General features: G+C 39.0%; 3 protein-coding genes across 4 annotated transcripts; 1 reads left to right on the top strand and 2 right to left on the bottom strand.

Moving 5' to 3' along the window:
• Positions 1-1428: 1428 nt before the first annotated feature.
• LOC310930607 (uncharacterized protein) lies at positions 1429-5771 on the bottom strand. 2 transcript variants are annotated; one of them, XM_083893641.1, is made up of 4 exons: positions 5690-5771; positions 4568-4618; positions 2298-2806; positions 1429-2212 (listed from the first exon to the last, which is right to left on the bottom strand). In XM_083893641.1, the coding sequence occupies exons 1-4, from the start codon at positions 5701-5703 to the stop codon at positions 1701-1703; spliced, it is 1086 nt and encodes a 361-aa protein (XP_083749767.1). In that variant the 5' UTR covers positions 5704-5771; the 3' UTR covers positions 1429-1700. The 2 variants fall into 2 exon arrangements, with proteins under 2 accessions (XP_083749767.1, XP_083749768.1); XM_083893642.1 differs by having other exon boundaries at positions 1429-2182.
• Positions 5772-6888: 1117 nt separating this feature from the next.
• On the bottom strand, positions 6889-11873 carry LOC310931069 (uncharacterized protein). The gene is made up of 4 exons (XM_083894157.1): positions 11778-11873; positions 8740-8796; positions 8071-8579; positions 6889-7592 (listed from the first exon to the last, which is right to left on the bottom strand). The coding sequence occupies exons 2-4, from the start codon at positions 8760-8762 to the stop codon at positions 7081-7083; spliced, it is 1044 nt and encodes a 347-aa protein (XP_083750283.1). The 5' UTR covers positions 8763-8796; positions 11778-11873; the 3' UTR covers positions 6889-7080.
• A 171-nt stretch (positions 11874-12044) lies between these two features.
• LOC310930431 (uncharacterized protein) lies at positions 12045-16287 on the top strand. The gene is made up of 2 exons (XM_083893408.1): positions 12045-12105; positions 13605-16287. The coding sequence occupies exon 2, from the start codon at positions 13614-13616 to the stop codon at positions 15684-15686; it is 2073 nt and encodes a 690-aa protein (XP_083749534.1). The 5' UTR covers positions 12045-12105; positions 13605-13613; the 3' UTR covers positions 15687-16287.
• Positions 16288-16983: the final 696 nt, after the last annotated feature.

Raw genomic sequence — 16983 nt, 5'->3', positions numbered from 1 at the left:
AGCATCAACTACTATATTATTGGCTGTAGCAGTTCTGTATGTTTGCTTTTGAATTAAATACAGTAAAGTCATTTCAGTGTGTGGTGGTTGATTTCTGACTTTTGAACTTGCTGGCCTTTAGTCAGCTTACCCTAAGACTTTGGATTGAGCATTGGCCCGATGGTGCACATCCTTGATTTTCAAATTTTCTGGAGGAATTTTAATTCTCACTGATTTATCATGCTGCACTTTCGCTGATATATCACTCTACACCAGGCAGGCAGCGGCTCATCACCAGCAGCTGTGCTGTCTGGAGCAGGGAGGTGGGAGTGAAGAGGCTGTCCTCACGGTGGGTGAGACATTTTCACACGGTTCACCGCAGAACATTGTGTTTTACTTAAACGATAAGGTGTCCATTCACCAATACGCGAGCACATATTTATTTTTGCATTAGCATGCTGCTACTTTGCGGCTAACTTGGTTTCCAAAGGTAAGCTACCGGGGCTACGATTAGCATTAGCGTAGGGCTAACATAATACAAACACTGTGCAACCTCATTAGGCACATCGCAAATGTTTTGATTTTCGATTAGCATTAGCGTAGCTAGATGTTGTGACTGTCAGCCACACCACTGGCAGAAAATTAAAACATTTGTGTTGTGCCTAATGAGGTTGCACAGTGTTTGTATGATGTTAGTCTTTACGTTCCTTATCATGCATTACCATAACTGAAAAATCTTCTTCAGCTCCCACTATAGGAATACATACTTCCTACGGGTGCAGCACTAGTAACTTCTGATGAGGATACTGACAGGGAGAGAGAGGGCAGCAAACCTAAAAACAATAGAATATGTGCTCCTCAGAAGTCATGTAAAATGTCTGTTTTTTTTGTGCATTTTTTAAATATTGATTGGATCAATCACACACATTTTTACACGTGTGTAGACACATTGGGTGAATGGCACTTTAACTAGAGTTGGTGTTTGTTTCGATTGTGGTTTTATCATTATTATTATTATTATAGTGCATTGTTCAGGGCAATGTCGCACGTCGTCTGAAACAGAATGTGATTGTAAAGAGCTCATTGTCTTTCAGTCCACTGATGCTAAAACATACAACTGAATAACAGAAACCGATGGTTTTTCATTGTGCTTTGTTTAAAAGATTGTAATTAAATAAAGGTCATCTCACTGGTGACATCTACACTACAAATATCAGTTCAGACCTTAAATGAAGAATTTTTGAAGCTTTCCACTCACCACACCCCTGTGCAACCAGACGTGTAATGTCCAAAATGTTTTTATTTGAATATAAATTATGATTTCACTTTTATTTTTAAACAAAACATCTCAGTAATTCACAACAACAAACAGCACTAGACTGACAGTGAGATAAATGGAACTCAGTAATAATGTATAATTAACTTTACACATTTTTCTTAACTACAGGGTACTTGATGGTGATGTAAAGTCAGTTAAAAACAAAGTCATTAACAAGAAGAAGTAAAATAAAGCTGTTTAGTTATATGGCCACATTTAAAATAAGTGAACATTGATAACAAATGGAAGAAAAACACATGAATGACATATGAAGTGAATTTCCCCAATGTGAGAACAACAAAATCTTGTTTATCTAATCCAAATATGTATATGTACAGTATATCACACATTCTCAAGTGAGGGACTGGAGCGATGTGGTTCTGGAGATTTAAAATGATTGTAATCAGTAGTAATCTTCATAATCTGAACTCTTTTTAGAGTCAACAAGCTGCTTGAGTTTTCTCTGGTTTGTTTTCATGTCGCTCATCAAGGAGTGGATGCCCTCTGTGTGCAGCAGCTCATCTCCAGTGATGCGACTCAGTGCTGTTGTCATCTCCTCAAATACCTTAATCACAGGCTCCAGCACAATAATGTATTTGGTCTGCACCTCTGCTGCACTCCCCACCTCATACAGCTGTCCCAGTTGATGGACAGCATGTCTAATTTTCTCCTGAAAATCAGCAACAAACTCTCGCTTCACAGACACAGACCGCAGTTTGTCCTCAGTCTCGCTTATCTTTCTGTCAGCCTTATCGATGTCACGCTCAGCTTCGTTGACCCTGGAACTGTACTCTGACACTTTGTCACCGTAGTCGTCCACCTGAGATTCACACCTGTCCACCTCCTCAATAGCTCTGTTTACAGCATCATTGGTCTCATTCCACTCTACAAGAGAAACACCAACAATAATACCCCCTGAAAACAAACAGTACAGATTAATACTTGTTGGCAGTGTGAGCCTCCTTCAAATAACCCAACATTTAGAGCTGTGTTCACTTACCTGCAATCCACCCTGCAATTGGGATAACAAATAAACCTGCACCAATAAGTGCATTTCTCTCTGCTGCATCTCTCCTTCTTCTCATGTCATCTCTGGTCTCTTCTGCTGACCTCAGGTTTCTTCTCTCCACCTCCAGACTTTCACGGTAACTCTCTAGAGTGGATCTGTGTGACTTCAGCGTCGTTTTCAAGTCATTTAACTCCCTTATTCTCTGGCTTTTCTGATTTGCTAAACGACTCAGCTCTGCAGTGAGATGTTCAGTCTCTCCGTCTATGCGTCGAAGCTCAGTGTTTGCGATGTACTGGGACTGCTGCATCTGCTGATTCATCCTCTCGATCTGTTGTCTGATGTCATGAAAACGCTGGCTTCTTGAATTGAGGATGATGCCTGGTTCCAGGCGGAGGAGCATCTCTGAGACTTGGTTGAAGGAACGGAGCCCTTTCATCAGTGGTACAACCACATCTTGGGCGACTTGCCTCAACTGCTGACGATGCTGCTGCTCTACAGACCTGTAAGTGTGAAAGGGTTCAATATTAGAAACTGAAGAGACCCTTAAAGGGATAGTTTGGAATTTTGGACATAAGACCTATTTTCCAACTCAGCCGGTGTGATGGAGACGTTTTCAAGAAATTTCATTGAGTTCTTTTAGTTGCCGAGTTCGCTGGTGCTATGGCTAGCGCAAGTCAATGGTACAAGTTAGCATGGCATTAGAAACACTCATACCGACTCCACAGTGCACCCGAGGCAAATCGATTGTAACGGCAGACTATCGATGTACATATCTGTGTTGATAGAATGTTTGAAATAAAACCAACCTTGCAATTTGAAGGATTTATGTCTCAGCAGCAGCAGCAGCAGCGCGTCATACTTCCTGTTAGGCTATGGCAGCGGCGGATTGATTCCACTGCTGCTGAGAAAGTAGTCCCTCAAAAATGGATGATTCATGCCATGCAATTGTTTCAAATATTATTCTATCAACACAGATATTTACATCGATAGTCTGCCGTTAAAATTGATTTGCCTCTGGTGCACTGTGGAGTCGGTATGAGTGTTTCTAATGCCATGCTAGCTGGTACCATTGACTTGCCCTAACCATAGCATCAGCGAACTCGGCAACTAGAAGAACTGAATGAAATTTCTTGAAAACGTCTCCAGACGTCTCCATCACACCGGCTGAGTTGGTAAGTAGGTCTTATGTCCAAAATACGAACTATCCCTTTAAATCAACAGCTTTTGAAGGGCAAGAGAAAATAAAATCCTCCTAATATGTCACAGAGACTCAGGAATAATGTTCATATAACAAACTGAACTCACCAACAACAACAGTACAGCCAAAATATTTGCATTAAAAAAAATGTTTACACACTGCAAATCATGTTTATGTTTTGAAATCATGTTTTGGCATGTGGCGCCACCTACCGCAGAAAACGAAACCTAAAAGGCCTTGGTATTTTGATTTAGTAACCGCTTTTGGCCACATTCTAACATATGGCACCTTTAAATCTAAATCCTAAATCGAAATGTTCAATCGAAATGCTAAATCTAAATGTAAATGTAAATGTTAAATCGAAATGCTAAATATAAATGTTAAATCTCACAATGATGTATGTTCAAGTGTTTATTTCCCTCGCTAAGGTGGTTTTAATTAGTTATTTCATTCTATAAACACACCCTGACCTCTATTTTGGTACTTCCGGTTCCCGGCAGTGTGAATTTGCATATTAGCTTAATATTTAGTTTACCCGAAAGATTTAGATTTAACATTTAGGTGTAACATTTTATATATATTTATTATATATTTTATATGTATTATTTTATATGCATATTTAGATTTAATTATTTAATAAATTAAATAGTATATTTAAATAAAGTGAACAAATATAAAATATAATAATATATATATATATATAATATAAATACTACAAAGTGACCACTTTTTCAAACACTAATTGAAGCTCTTTTTGAGCAGTTTCGCTTTACAAATGGCACCTCATATCCATGTAGGGATGCTGTTGCCACCTTGTGTGCTTTAGTATTTTTTCTCTGAACAAACTTTAAATTATACCAGGTAAGACGGCATGCAGTTTAAATAGTGCTGTAAATGTAATCGTGTATTTCTTATCCAGCAAAATGTGGCAGTGTACAGTACACACTGGTGGCCTTGATAAGAAACCTGCCAAGGTTGAAGCCTATAAAGTGACTCATTGGACAGCTATGAGATAGATGGACAGATAGACGTTCCATGCATTGATTGATACATGAGCTTATACCAGTCAAAGACGGGCCGGACAAACATTGAAATAATCCTGAACAGTTCATTCCTGCAAGACAGAAAAAAAGACACAATTAATTTTGTAACATGTTAATAACAAATTAATTTCTCCAATTTGTACCCACAGTGGTTTATTCTATTGCCTTCTGAAGAGGGAGACATAGTCCTCTGGTGGGCGTTGGAGGTATTGCAACGTGCCCTCAGACTGAGTTCAGAAATTATTTTTTATTTTATTACATTATCTTGTATTCCTTTGTTGGTGTATTTTTAAACCTAATCATATTTATTCACTTAAATAGTTTGACTTAATTTACCTTTAGAAGATTTCAATCATTTATTTATTTTTACTCCTATCTATTATAAAACATTTCGTCTTCAAATTTTATTTTATTTTATGCTGGCTTTTTTCGACAATTTGTTATGGAATTTTTAACTTTCTTACAATCATACATCATTGCCATCTTTTAAATACATATATATCATTATTTTTTAGACAAAGAAGTGACAATGGTTTATTCACAAATAATCTTGCAATATATTACCGCAATGTTCTAAATAAAAAAAATTAAAAATTAAAAAAAGAATGCTAAGATGCACTACAGTTATTTCTCCAGCAGGTGGCACTTGTCTGTCAAGTTTACAACTTCAGCTCGTGAGCTCCGTTTTAAGAGCGTTAACACAACAATGGAGTATCACGGTGGGCTTTTAACTTTAATTTAATTAATAAACCTTTTATTATCATTATTGTTATTATTATTTAATTATTGCTGCAACTGTGCAACATAACTCCCGGCTCCTCCAGCTCTGATTCTGCGTGAAGCAATTTCTTACTCTCACTTTCAGATTCACTGCCAACAACAGCCTGGTATTCGTGTCGTGTCTGCTCTGAATGTGTTGTCGTATAGTTAAGAGGACACTGCACATGTGCACATACCCATTTACTCCAATAATCCTTGATAATTACACCATATAATCAACTTCAAACATTCTTTTTTCTTTCTTTCTTTTGTCTGCTCGGAAACCCCTGCTGCTTTTTAATTAAATTGCATCCATTAACAGCAACAATTAAATTCGTCTCATGTCCAAAATACTGCATTAAATAAAAAATCTTATTTCTCACCTGCTCTCAGCCATTGCTCTGCATGTGGAGGATCAGGACAGAATGCAGTGGTGCTGTTGAGCTGGAGAGGGGAGGGCGGTTGAGAGGGGGGGGAGACCAGAGAGGCACAGCCCACTCCTCTTCCTGCTTTAGCGCTTATTTGAAGCCACAGGCTTCTTCTCAGAAATCACGTGACACGAGCGAATAAACCGTTGTCTACTCTCTATCTGTCTATCTCATAACTGCTGTCATTAATTGTTAACTTTTTCCAAGATGTCCACACTCACTCCCAGAGGCGATTCTCGAGTCTGTAGGGGCCCTAAGCAAAAACTCCCTTCCAACCAGTGCTCATCCCCATTATGTTTTAATAATCTGACACCAACGAAAAATGTCTGAGTTCAAAATATATATATATTTTTTCTGTTCGAAATGAATGAAATAACATGGAAAAACCTTGTAATTAAAATGGATGTGAAACTATTAATGTAAAGAACAATAAAATACTGTAAATAGCTTTTAAAAAAACTATATAAACGTAGTAAAAAAAAAAGATATACATTACACTGTAAAGAACCCACATTATAAAACAATAAAATACTGTAAATAACTGAAAAAAAACATATATAAACTGATTAAAAAAAGATATGCATTACACTGTAAATAATCCTCTTCATTTTCCAACTTGCAGTTCAATAACTTCACACAGGTTAACGTGAGGTGGGGCCCCTTTAGGGAGGTTTCCTACTGAGATGTCATTGCAAATCGCCCATTGTTTTTTTAAGAGGAAGGCGGCTGGTCACTGCACATTTCAGTAAAAACAGCCCTCAGGCTCCGAGTGCCGGGGGCCCTCTATCAGCTTGGGGGGCCCCAAGCAGTTGCCTGCCTTGCCTGTTCACAAGCTGCGCCTCTGCTGACCCCATTCGTCCTCCTCCCTGTCCAGTCTGAGGTGTGACCGTCACATTTTATGAACTTAAATTAAAAGGCTAAATGTTTTGATTTACTCCTGCAGAGTAGTTTTACATGAACTGAGCTGCTAGCTGGTGCTAGCTGCTAATGTTGTGGATCTGTTGTGGATCTCTTGCATGAACAGGGGCAATTTTGCTGATCACCTGGTGGCCAAGCAAACCACAGTCGTGGACTGTTGCAGTGAAAACTATCCTTGCACTAATTCAGAGAAACAGCAGAATTTGTTTTTACTTTTTAATGATATACAAAAAAAAAAATCATAATTTCAACATCCAAAATTATCTAATTCTTTAAAGAAAACAGAGCGGAAACATGCAAGTGAAAGCAATATTTTGTCAAAGCTGTAAGGTCATTACACAAGTGTCGATCGATCGCGACAAAACTGCTGAGCAATGCTTTGATGCACATGTTTATGTGCAGACAAAATTACATTCTACAAGTGTAAATCAGTAGTAATCGTCATCTCCTGAACTCTTGTTAGAGTCAGCGAGCTGCTTGAGTTTTGTCTGGTTTGTTTTCATCTCGCTCATCAAGGAGTGGATGCCCTCTGTGTGCAGCAGCTCATCTCCAGCGATGCGACTCAGTGCTGTTGTCATCTCCTCAAATAGCTTAATCACAGGCTCCAGCACAATCATGTATCTGGTCTGCACCTCTGCTGCACTCCCCACCTCATACAGCTGTCCCAGTTGATGGACAGCATGTCTAATTTTCTCCTGAACATCAGCAACAAACTCTCTCTTCACAGACACAGACCGCAGTTTGTCCGCAGTCTCGTGAATCATATTGTCAGCCGCCGCGATGTCACGCTCAGCTTGGTTGATCGTGGAACTGTACTCTGACACTTTAGCAGAGTAGACGTTCACCTGAGATTCACAGTTGTTCACCTCCTCAATAGCTCTGTCAACAGCAGCATTGGTCTCATTCAATTCCGTAGTAGAAACACCAACCATAATAGCCCCTGAAAACAGACAACACAGATTAACACATGTGTGCAATGTGAATTGTCTAAAAATAACACTTAGGCCCCCTTTACACCTGCACTTCACCACACGTGTTTACACCTGGTATAAACATGCGTCTCCAGTGTCTACATCAAGATCCGATCACTATCTGATCACAGTCTTCCGCCCCTTTACATCACCTATTGTATGGATTGTGTGGAAGACGTCGACGACGACAAGCGGAAAACCGGCGAAAACGGGAAACGTTAGCTGTGCTCAAAGTTGTGGGTGGAACTGATTCGCATAGCATTTGGTCACAATGCGTTTCTGAACACCGCTCAACTAAGTAGTTTGGCAGATCTGATAACAATCCCACTTCAGGTGTATTTACACCTGTGCTTACAAGTGGTTAGGCGCCGTCTGATTGCAATCTGATCAAACAAAACACATTTTCATGCCTGGTGTAAAGGGAGGCTTAGAGCTGTATTTACTTACCTGCAATCCACCCTGCAATTGGGATAGCAAATAAACTTGCACCAATAATTTGGTTTCTCTCTGCATCATCTCTCCTTTTTTGCATGTCATCTCTGGCGTCTATTGCTGACCTCAGGTTTCTTTTCTCCACCTCCAGACTGTTATTGTAACTCTCTAGATTGGATCTGTGTGTATTAAGCGTCGTTTTCAAGTCATTTAACTCCCTAATTCTCTGGCTTTTCTGATTTTCTAAACGACTCCGCTCTGCAGTGAGATGCTCGGTCTCTCCGTCTATGCGTCGAAGCTCAGTGTTTGCGATGGACTGAGACTCCTGCATCTGCTGATTCATCTTCTCAATGTCCTGTCTGATGTCATGAAAACGCTGGCTTTTAGAATTGAGGATGATGCCTGGTTCCATGCAGAGGAGCATCTCCGAGACATGGTTGAAGTAACGGAGCCCTTTCATCAGAGGTCTGACCACATTTTGGGCGACTTGCTTCAACTGCTGACGATGCTGCAGCTCTACAGCCCTGTAAGTGTGAAAGACCTTCTTACTGTTGTATGTACTGCACTTTTGTGCAGAAATTGGATTTATGACATTTGAATGAATACAGATGGTGATGAGAAAAGGTGTGTTACATACTAAACGACACACACACAGTATGTAGTTTTAATACAAAGACCACTTACCCATTAAAGACGTGGTGGTCCATGAACACAGCGAAATGAAACCTGGATACTTGATAACTGCAAAAAAACAAACAAGACAAAAAAACATCATACTATTTATTAAGTGTGTACATTCTTTTTTTGTTTTTTTTCTTAATATTGAGATCATGATTGCTGCTTATTCACAGGTAAAAGGGACTAAGGGGTCTGGTTTAAATGGAGTAGTTCAGCTTTAGTGCCTTGCTTCTGATAAACCCATATGACCTTTCAATATGACTCCATTTGCTCATGTTACACGGACACATGTTAGATTACAATATGTCTAATAAAGGAAAGAGCCCTCTGCATCACTGACTCCCCCCAGAACACTTTCCCCAAAGAAGCTCAGAACTTCTCCTTCAAAACACATTTATATATTATTATATATACTGAATATAAATCTGATCCGATTCACATTACTGGACAAAAAAGGTCTCTTTATCCAGTATCAAATGTGTGTGACAGAATCCCTGGTTAGCTATGAATTGAGTATATATTTTTAGTTTGATTTCTTACCTATGTGGTTATTCTTGTTTCAGTCTTTAGATGATCAGGAGCAAGAGTGAAAGCAGTGGCTTTTATTGCCCTTTTTGTTGGAAGAGAGAAGAGCACATGACAGAACAGCCCTCCTCCTGTGTAAGACACATTTAACCCTTCCTACTTCACACATCCTCATTGTTCTGAGAATTGTAAGTCACAGGAGTGTTTTTCAGAGAGCTCAATTCAAGGAACTTCATCAACTCAGCAGGCAGACATACCTGTACGGTACAGGTATATAGGTACATTCTCCTGTTGATTCATTCTCGGGCTGCAACTAAAGTTTATTTTTGTTGTCGACTAATCTATAATTTTTTTTTTTTTTCGATTAATCACGATTATCTTTGTTAGCACCTATTTTGGAGCTTGTGACTTAACCATGAACTCTGTGCATTTCAATTACAGGAACAAGGAACTAATTTGCTGGATCAAGTGTCAGCTCGTTTCGTTTTGTATCTTCCGCCTTCTTCAGAACTGTCTTCACTGGTTGTGAAATCCCACTCCATAAATAATGTGACACGTCATTTAGTCAGAACTTCGTTTTCTAGGGATGTGAGTTATGGCCCAAGAAAGAAATGAAAGTGATCTGTTAAATCAGACTTGTCATGACCCTGAGTTGAACTTTAAGGCTGATAATGTCAACCTAATGTGTCAAAATCTCCATTAAAACATTTAGAAATTATAAAAAAAAAAACAATTGTGCTTACAATTCATAGGTCTTCTCACTGCCCTATGTGTTGTATATGTCTGAACAAAGAATATTTGAATCAATACATTTGAATTGTCCAGTCTGAGGCTCAACTGTTTATAACCTTTATCTTTACTGTGTCTGTGTCACAGCCGCAGAGACAGTAAAGATAAAATTAATAAATAACTAACATGAATTTTCACACCCGCAAAAAGGTCAACACTAACCATCAGTCATGTGACACCAGTAGTTTTACTTTTGTTTTTGAACTGGAGACTGAAAGGAGACAGTTTTGTCATGCGTCTACTGGCTGCCATTCATCTGTGGAAAGTATCTCGAAATAAGCACTGACTAAATCGAAGGTATGTGGAACACTCTGAACACACCTTTGACGTACGTTCCCACCATAATGTTCTTTTCAGAGAAACTAAACACAAGCTTGCACCATGGAAATTAGGAGCCTGTGACTTTACCATGAACGTTGTGCATTTAAAATACAGGAACAAGGAACAAGGAAGTTTTGGCTCCTAAAAAAAAAAAACCCTGCTGACAAGTGTGTGTGAGTGTTTAACTCATATTAGGGAAGTGAGTATTTTGGCCTCAGTCATTTCTATGCATATTTTTCAACTCCAAGCTATATGAACTTGAATGCTAATTAGATTTAAACATGATCAGGTGTTGTGTATTTGTGTCATGAGGGAGGGCTTGGCCGAAAGGGATCAACAAGGTGTGCATGAGTATCAGTCAGACATTTTGTTGGAAATAGTCAACAGAGTCGCAAGAAATGTTAGGAGAAAAAAAGATGCAAAAGAGCTGATAAATTCTTGAGAAGAATTATACATAAAGCTACCAGGAAACATTTGACCTCCAGTGCTGTTATATTCCAGCAACGTAATCGGCATGAAGTGTCCAGAAGTACCAGGTGTACGGTGATCAGAGACATGGCCGAGGTAAAGAAGGCTGAAACACGGCCATCACTGAACAAGACTCATACGTTGAAACGTCAAGACTGGGTCAAGAAATGTCTGAAGACAGATTTTTCAAAGGTTTTATGGACAGATGACTCTTGAAGGACCAGATGGATGAGATCAGGCGTCAACAAGGTGGAGGTGGGTCACTAGTATGGGCTGCTTTTATTTAGGAAGAACTAGTTGGACCTTTCCGGGTTGAAGATGGGTTTAAAATCAACTCCCAAACCTACTGAAAGTTCTTAGAAGATAATGAAACAGGGAAAAGTCCACATCATTCACATTATCATGTGTGGTTAGCCAGCTATGGCTATAAGAATAATACTAATAATACTTTTTTATTGATAGGCGCCTTTCAGGGCACTCGTAGGTCACTGTAAAAAGAATGAGAACACTACAAAATGCAAATGTCGACATAAAAAACGTGTTTATTTGTAAAAGTTGAATTGTTAATTTGTTATTGTTGCTCTAATACATGAAAAATAAACAAGTCAAATGTGAAGATTTCAGTCCTCACATTGCACACTAATAGTTGCCTAACAATTGTTGTGTAGTGCAATATCCATATCCTTATTTAATATCCTTATTTAATAGCTCAGCCTTGTTTCCTTACACTATAAATACCATGTGCATACTGTGTATATTCTGCAGACCGGTTGTAATGTACATTCTATTTTTAAACCTATTTTTATAGTCAGTGTTAATATCTTTATATATTGTACTTTATAGATTCTATTTCTTTTTGGTAATGCATGTTTATTATTTATTATCCTTATCCTTATTGTCTTGCTGCTGTAACAGCAAGACTTTCTTTCATTTTCCATCACCTGTTTCTTAAATGTCAGACAAGTTCTCAGCAAGCATGTGACACCGGCAGTTTTACTTTTGTTTCTGAGCTGGTGGTGCGACGCTGCTGATTGGTCCGTCTGTTGTTTCCATGGTCGACCACCCCAACGCTGCCAGTGGGAAAAAAAAAAAGTCACGTGATTTCATAGAAGACGTCTGATTTCAAGTAAGCTCTCTCAACTGGGAGGAGACTGTTTGGTCATGTCCCCCCTCCTCCTCCAGAGGGCAATAAAAGTCCATCCTCTCGCCGTAACTGTGCTCACTTGTGCTCCTGATCGTCCTCATACAGAAGCAAGTTTGACCACTGAGGTAAGAAAACTGAGAAAAGAACACTAACAGAATCTATTAAATTGAATAATTTATATATATCCACGTCCTTACTTCACTGTCTTTTTAACACATTGTGCTGTGGCTTTCCTTTTGGTCATTTTTGCATGTCATGTTTTTATGCATTATTGTTTTTGTTTGTTTGTTTGTTTTTTGTAACCATGTCAATCACAGTTTCCATATCTATATCCTGATATCTATTTTTCGCCAGAGACCATATGAGCAAAAACAAAAAACAACAATGAGGGCTGGACCAATGTGCACAAAAGCAGTAAATAATAATAATATTGTTGGTGTATATAGTGCAGCATACGAACGCATAATAAACATAATTACTGGAAGGGTAAACTTTATAAAAATTTTACAAACTATTAAAAATATGCAACGACAATACACTGTGATGAATACTACTATACTATATTTAACGGGTGGCTCCTAATTAAGTAAAGTGAACGATTATCGTTAAATAGACTCTACCAACAGAGGAACAAAGGTCACACAGGCAGCTGTTTCTGCCCGGGAGGGAGAGGAAGGTGCACACCTGCGAAGTGTGCAATTTTAAACAATTATGTCTTATGTCGTTCTTGGTTGTTATTTTTATTTTAAAATAATAATAATAATAATAATAAATGCACGTTTTGATTTTCCATTTTGTTTTAGTAGCCATTCCTGTAAAACAGACGTTAAAGAAAATGATACTGACCGATACGATTCACAAGTGTTTAGTCATTCCAGAACTGTCGTTGAACCGCGGTGAGTTTAGTTTCAGGTTGGATATTCAACCTCCAGACCTCGCAGCACCCTCCTCTCTTTCCACAGAGGGATAGCTGCACGATCACGATTTATTCTAAGTCCCACCCCACCAGTCTCATTTAGGGACCATCAACAAATTACCGTTTCAATGCTAATGTTTACATTTAAAAAAAAAAAAAAAAATTGACATTCTCATTCGTCAAAACTACAGTTTCAGATATCTGTCATTCAGTTTTAAGCTTAATACTCAAAACTGCTTATGCCATTTATGTGTATGGGGTTTGTCATTATAGAGATATAGATATTTCATTCAGTTGTGGATTAGGTGAGATTAGACTTTATTGATCCCACACATTCCACGTGTTGCAGCAGCCATAGGACAGAGATTACACATGATAACAAATGCAACATGATAGAATTGGAACACAATTGTAGTGCAAAGTATATAAAATTATACAAAAAGAAAAAAGGATAAACGATATAATCCTTCAAATATTGGGAAAAACAAAGAAATCAACCAATGGAAAATAGACAAAATAGATATCTTCAGTTGAGGATAATTAAAGATATCTTGAAGTTGAATTATGACGTGTCAGTGTTTCAGCTGTTTATAATTCCAAATTTCCAAATGTGCATGTTGTGGGATGTTATTTTTAACCAGCTTTACAGAGGCCTGAAAGCATTTTGATAGAGGTGAAAAATTGTCTTTCTCTTTTTTCTTTCAACAGTTTTACATCATGGCCACCCAAATTGCTGAGACCACTCAAAGTCTTTCAACCGCATCAGAGACGCGTGACACTACCAAGATGCTGATGCAGCCCAATGCAAACTGGGAGGAGTATCTGACTCCTGCTCCACTTTCTATTGCTATCTTGGGAGAACTTGTCTTCATTTCCTCCAATGACGACTTCTCCATTAACAAGAAGCCTCCACCAGGGGGCTTCACGTACTTAAAGTACCCAGACTCCTTCAGGGCCAGTCTCATGCAGATCTGTAACTCAGGCTGGCAGGCATTTAATGATGCTCACAATGGTATGGATAGGATCCGCCTTCACACTGGCACAATACCCGATTATATTAAGACATCGGTCGGCATTCTTTTCAATGCCAGTGATAAAGTTATTGAAACTCTCCTGCCAGATCAACTCGAAACCATTCGTTCTATTGCTGATGACTGTGTGGAACAAGCAACCATGGTTGAGAAGAGATATGCTGATGTCATCAGTTTAATAGGGGAGCTGTTGGAGGCCTGTGTCAGTGCTCAGTTCTTTTATGGGGAAGAGCTGAAAGAAGTGCAGAATAAAATAAAGGAAAACAAAATGAGGGAACAGACTGCCATAATGCAAAATGAACAGACCAAGAAAGCAATGGAGGCCATGTCAAAGCAGATGGAAGAAGCACAAGATGCTTACAAGCAATCCATGGACTCTCTTCCCTCTGGATGGGAAGTGATTGGCATGAATTTTGTTGATGGTCTACAATCAAGTGTGGTAGGAATGATGAATGGAATGGTTTCTCTGGTGGGTGGTAATGCCAATGCATCAGGTGCATCATCAGAAGGTTCTACTGATGCGAGTGGTGATGCTGGTGGTGATGAGAATTCTGATCCAGTCGCACAAATCAATGCCAGCTGCACGTCTGGAGAGATTCTGAGTCTTGCAACGGGTTTCGACCAATATGTCAGTGAAAGTGAAATAGACTGGAAAAAACTGTATGATGAGAAGAGTAAAAGCACAAAGACTGCATGGGACAAGGACCAATTCACACGGATCTTAAAACAACTGGATCAGATCCCAAAGGGCTCTCAATGCACAGATGCTCTTTCACTCTGTGAAACAGGTATTGAGATCTGCGAAGATCTGGCAACATATAGTCCAGAACATAAGTGGGACATCAAGTCAACTGTAAAGCTGTTAAAGAGCATTAAAAAGTTGAAGGATGCTGCTCACAAATTTGATTCAAAGTCCAAGAAAAAATTAGGTACCCCAGCACTTGCCGCCAAAGGACCAATGAAATACAAATCAGAGAAGAGCAGTTCAGCAGGTCAAGGCAAATTAGCCGGTCAGGTAGCAGTTGAAAATGCCCGTTTCCAAATTGAGCAGACCAGAGCAGAACTCAAAAACTCACGAGAGTCCTATGAAAAGGCTGTTGAGAACATGGAGAAGAAGCAGAAGGAGCTGAATGATGTTCTGATTGAACTGCAAAACTGTGAAATCAAAGAGATTAGCTTTGACCAAACCATCAAAATGCTGGTCAAGGGTCTTGATGCCATGGGAAGAGTACAAGAGCAGTGGAAGAAGATGGTGCGCTTCTTCCAAATGATCTCCAACATCATCCAAATCAGCCTCAGCAAAACACTGAAAAACTTTGTCAAAACATCTGATTCAACAATGAAGCTGAGCTACAATGAAAAGCTCTATTCAAAAGACCTGCTGTACATGCAGGCATTTCAAGCCTCAAATGTCTCCAGCCTGGTCCACATGATCTCAACCACCTACACTGAAGTCTCTAACAAGTACCTGATGGACAGAGTGAGCAGCCTGGGCAAACTCATGGCCATGGATAAAGGGAAACCAGAGTTTCTTTCAGAGCGTGAGAAGCTGCAAACCTCCTGCAAGGCAGCTCAAGAAGGTATTCTGAATCTCGTCGTGAAGAACAAGAGAGAATTTGAGAACAAGACCAATGCCAGGATGGCAAAAATAGAGAATGGATTGAAAGCAGTTCTCCCAGAAGCTTCAGCTGAAGAAACTCAGAGAATCAAGGAAAACGTTCAGGCTGGCTACGGAGAAGAAATACAAGATTACATCTAAATCAAGTTATTCATGTTTTTTTTTTTTTTGTTTGTTGAATCACAGACAAACATGACTTGTTATTGCTTAAGTATAATCTCCACCGTTTATTGCTAATATCCAGTATAGATATAATCATACTAAGAGTAATCAAAAATACTGAGATGTTGTGCACAATCCGAAGTTTTTAATGTTTTTGATTTTATTTGTTTTTTTGTTTTTTTGTTTATCACTATGCTAACCATGTGCAGACTTAGCCAAGAAGGCTTAAGATCCTGCTGGTCTGCAGTAAAATCTCTGTATAAATAGACACAATGTAATCATTCTTAACTCTTAATCATTCATGTGATGTTTTCATTCACCAGAGAAGATGTCAGATTTAGTTTTAAAGTTGCTGAATGCTTTGCACCTGCTTCATTTGCTACATACATACACAATAAATGTTGGTTAACCACTGAACAACAACAGTGTACCCATTGTGATTATAATATCACAATAATATAATGATCATTCTTTCTCATATATAAGACATTTATCACACATTGACTTATAGCATCAACTACTATATTATTGGCTGTAGCAGTTCTGTATGTTTGCTTTTGAATTAAATACAGTAAAGTCATTTCAGTGTGTGGTGGTTGATTTCTGACTTTTGAACTTGCTGGCCTTTAGTCAGCTTACCCTAAGACTTTGGATTGAGCATTGGCCCGATGGTGCACATCCTTGATTTTCAAATTTTCTGGAGGAATTTTAATTCTCACTGATTTATCATGCTGCACTTTCGCTGATATATCACTCTACACCAGGCAGGCAGCGGCTCATCAGCAGCAGCTGTGCTGTCTGGAGCAGGGAGGTGGGAGTGAAGAGGCTGTCCTCACGGTGGGTGAGACATTTTCACACGGTTCACCGCAGAACATTGTGTTATACTTAAACGATAAGGTGTCCATTCACCAATACGCGAGCACATATTTATTTTTGCATTAGCATGCTACTACTTTGCGGCTAACTTGGTTTCCAAAGGTAAGCTACCGGGGCTACGATTAGCATTAGCGTAGGGCTAACATAATACAAACACTGTGCAACCTCATTAGGCACATCGCAAATGTTTTGATTTTCGATTAGCATTAGCGTAGCTAGATGTTGTGACTGTCAGCCACACCACTGGCAGAAAATTAAAACATTTGTGTTGTGCCTAATGAGGTTGCACAGTGTTTGTATGATGTTAGTCTTTACGTTCCTTATCATGCATTACCATAACTGAAAAATCTTCTTCAGCTCCCACTATAGGAATACATACTTCCTACGGGTGCAGCACTAG

This window comes from Microchirus variegatus (assembly GCF_963457635.1).
Source record: "Microchirus variegatus genome assembly, chromosome: 8".
In the NCBI taxonomy this organism is placed as follows: Eukaryota; Metazoa; Chordata; class Actinopteri; order Pleuronectiformes; family Soleidae; genus Microchirus; species Microchirus variegatus.
The sequence above is the reverse complement of the archived record's forward strand: the minus strand, read 5'-3'. Positions and strand labels throughout refer to the sequence as shown.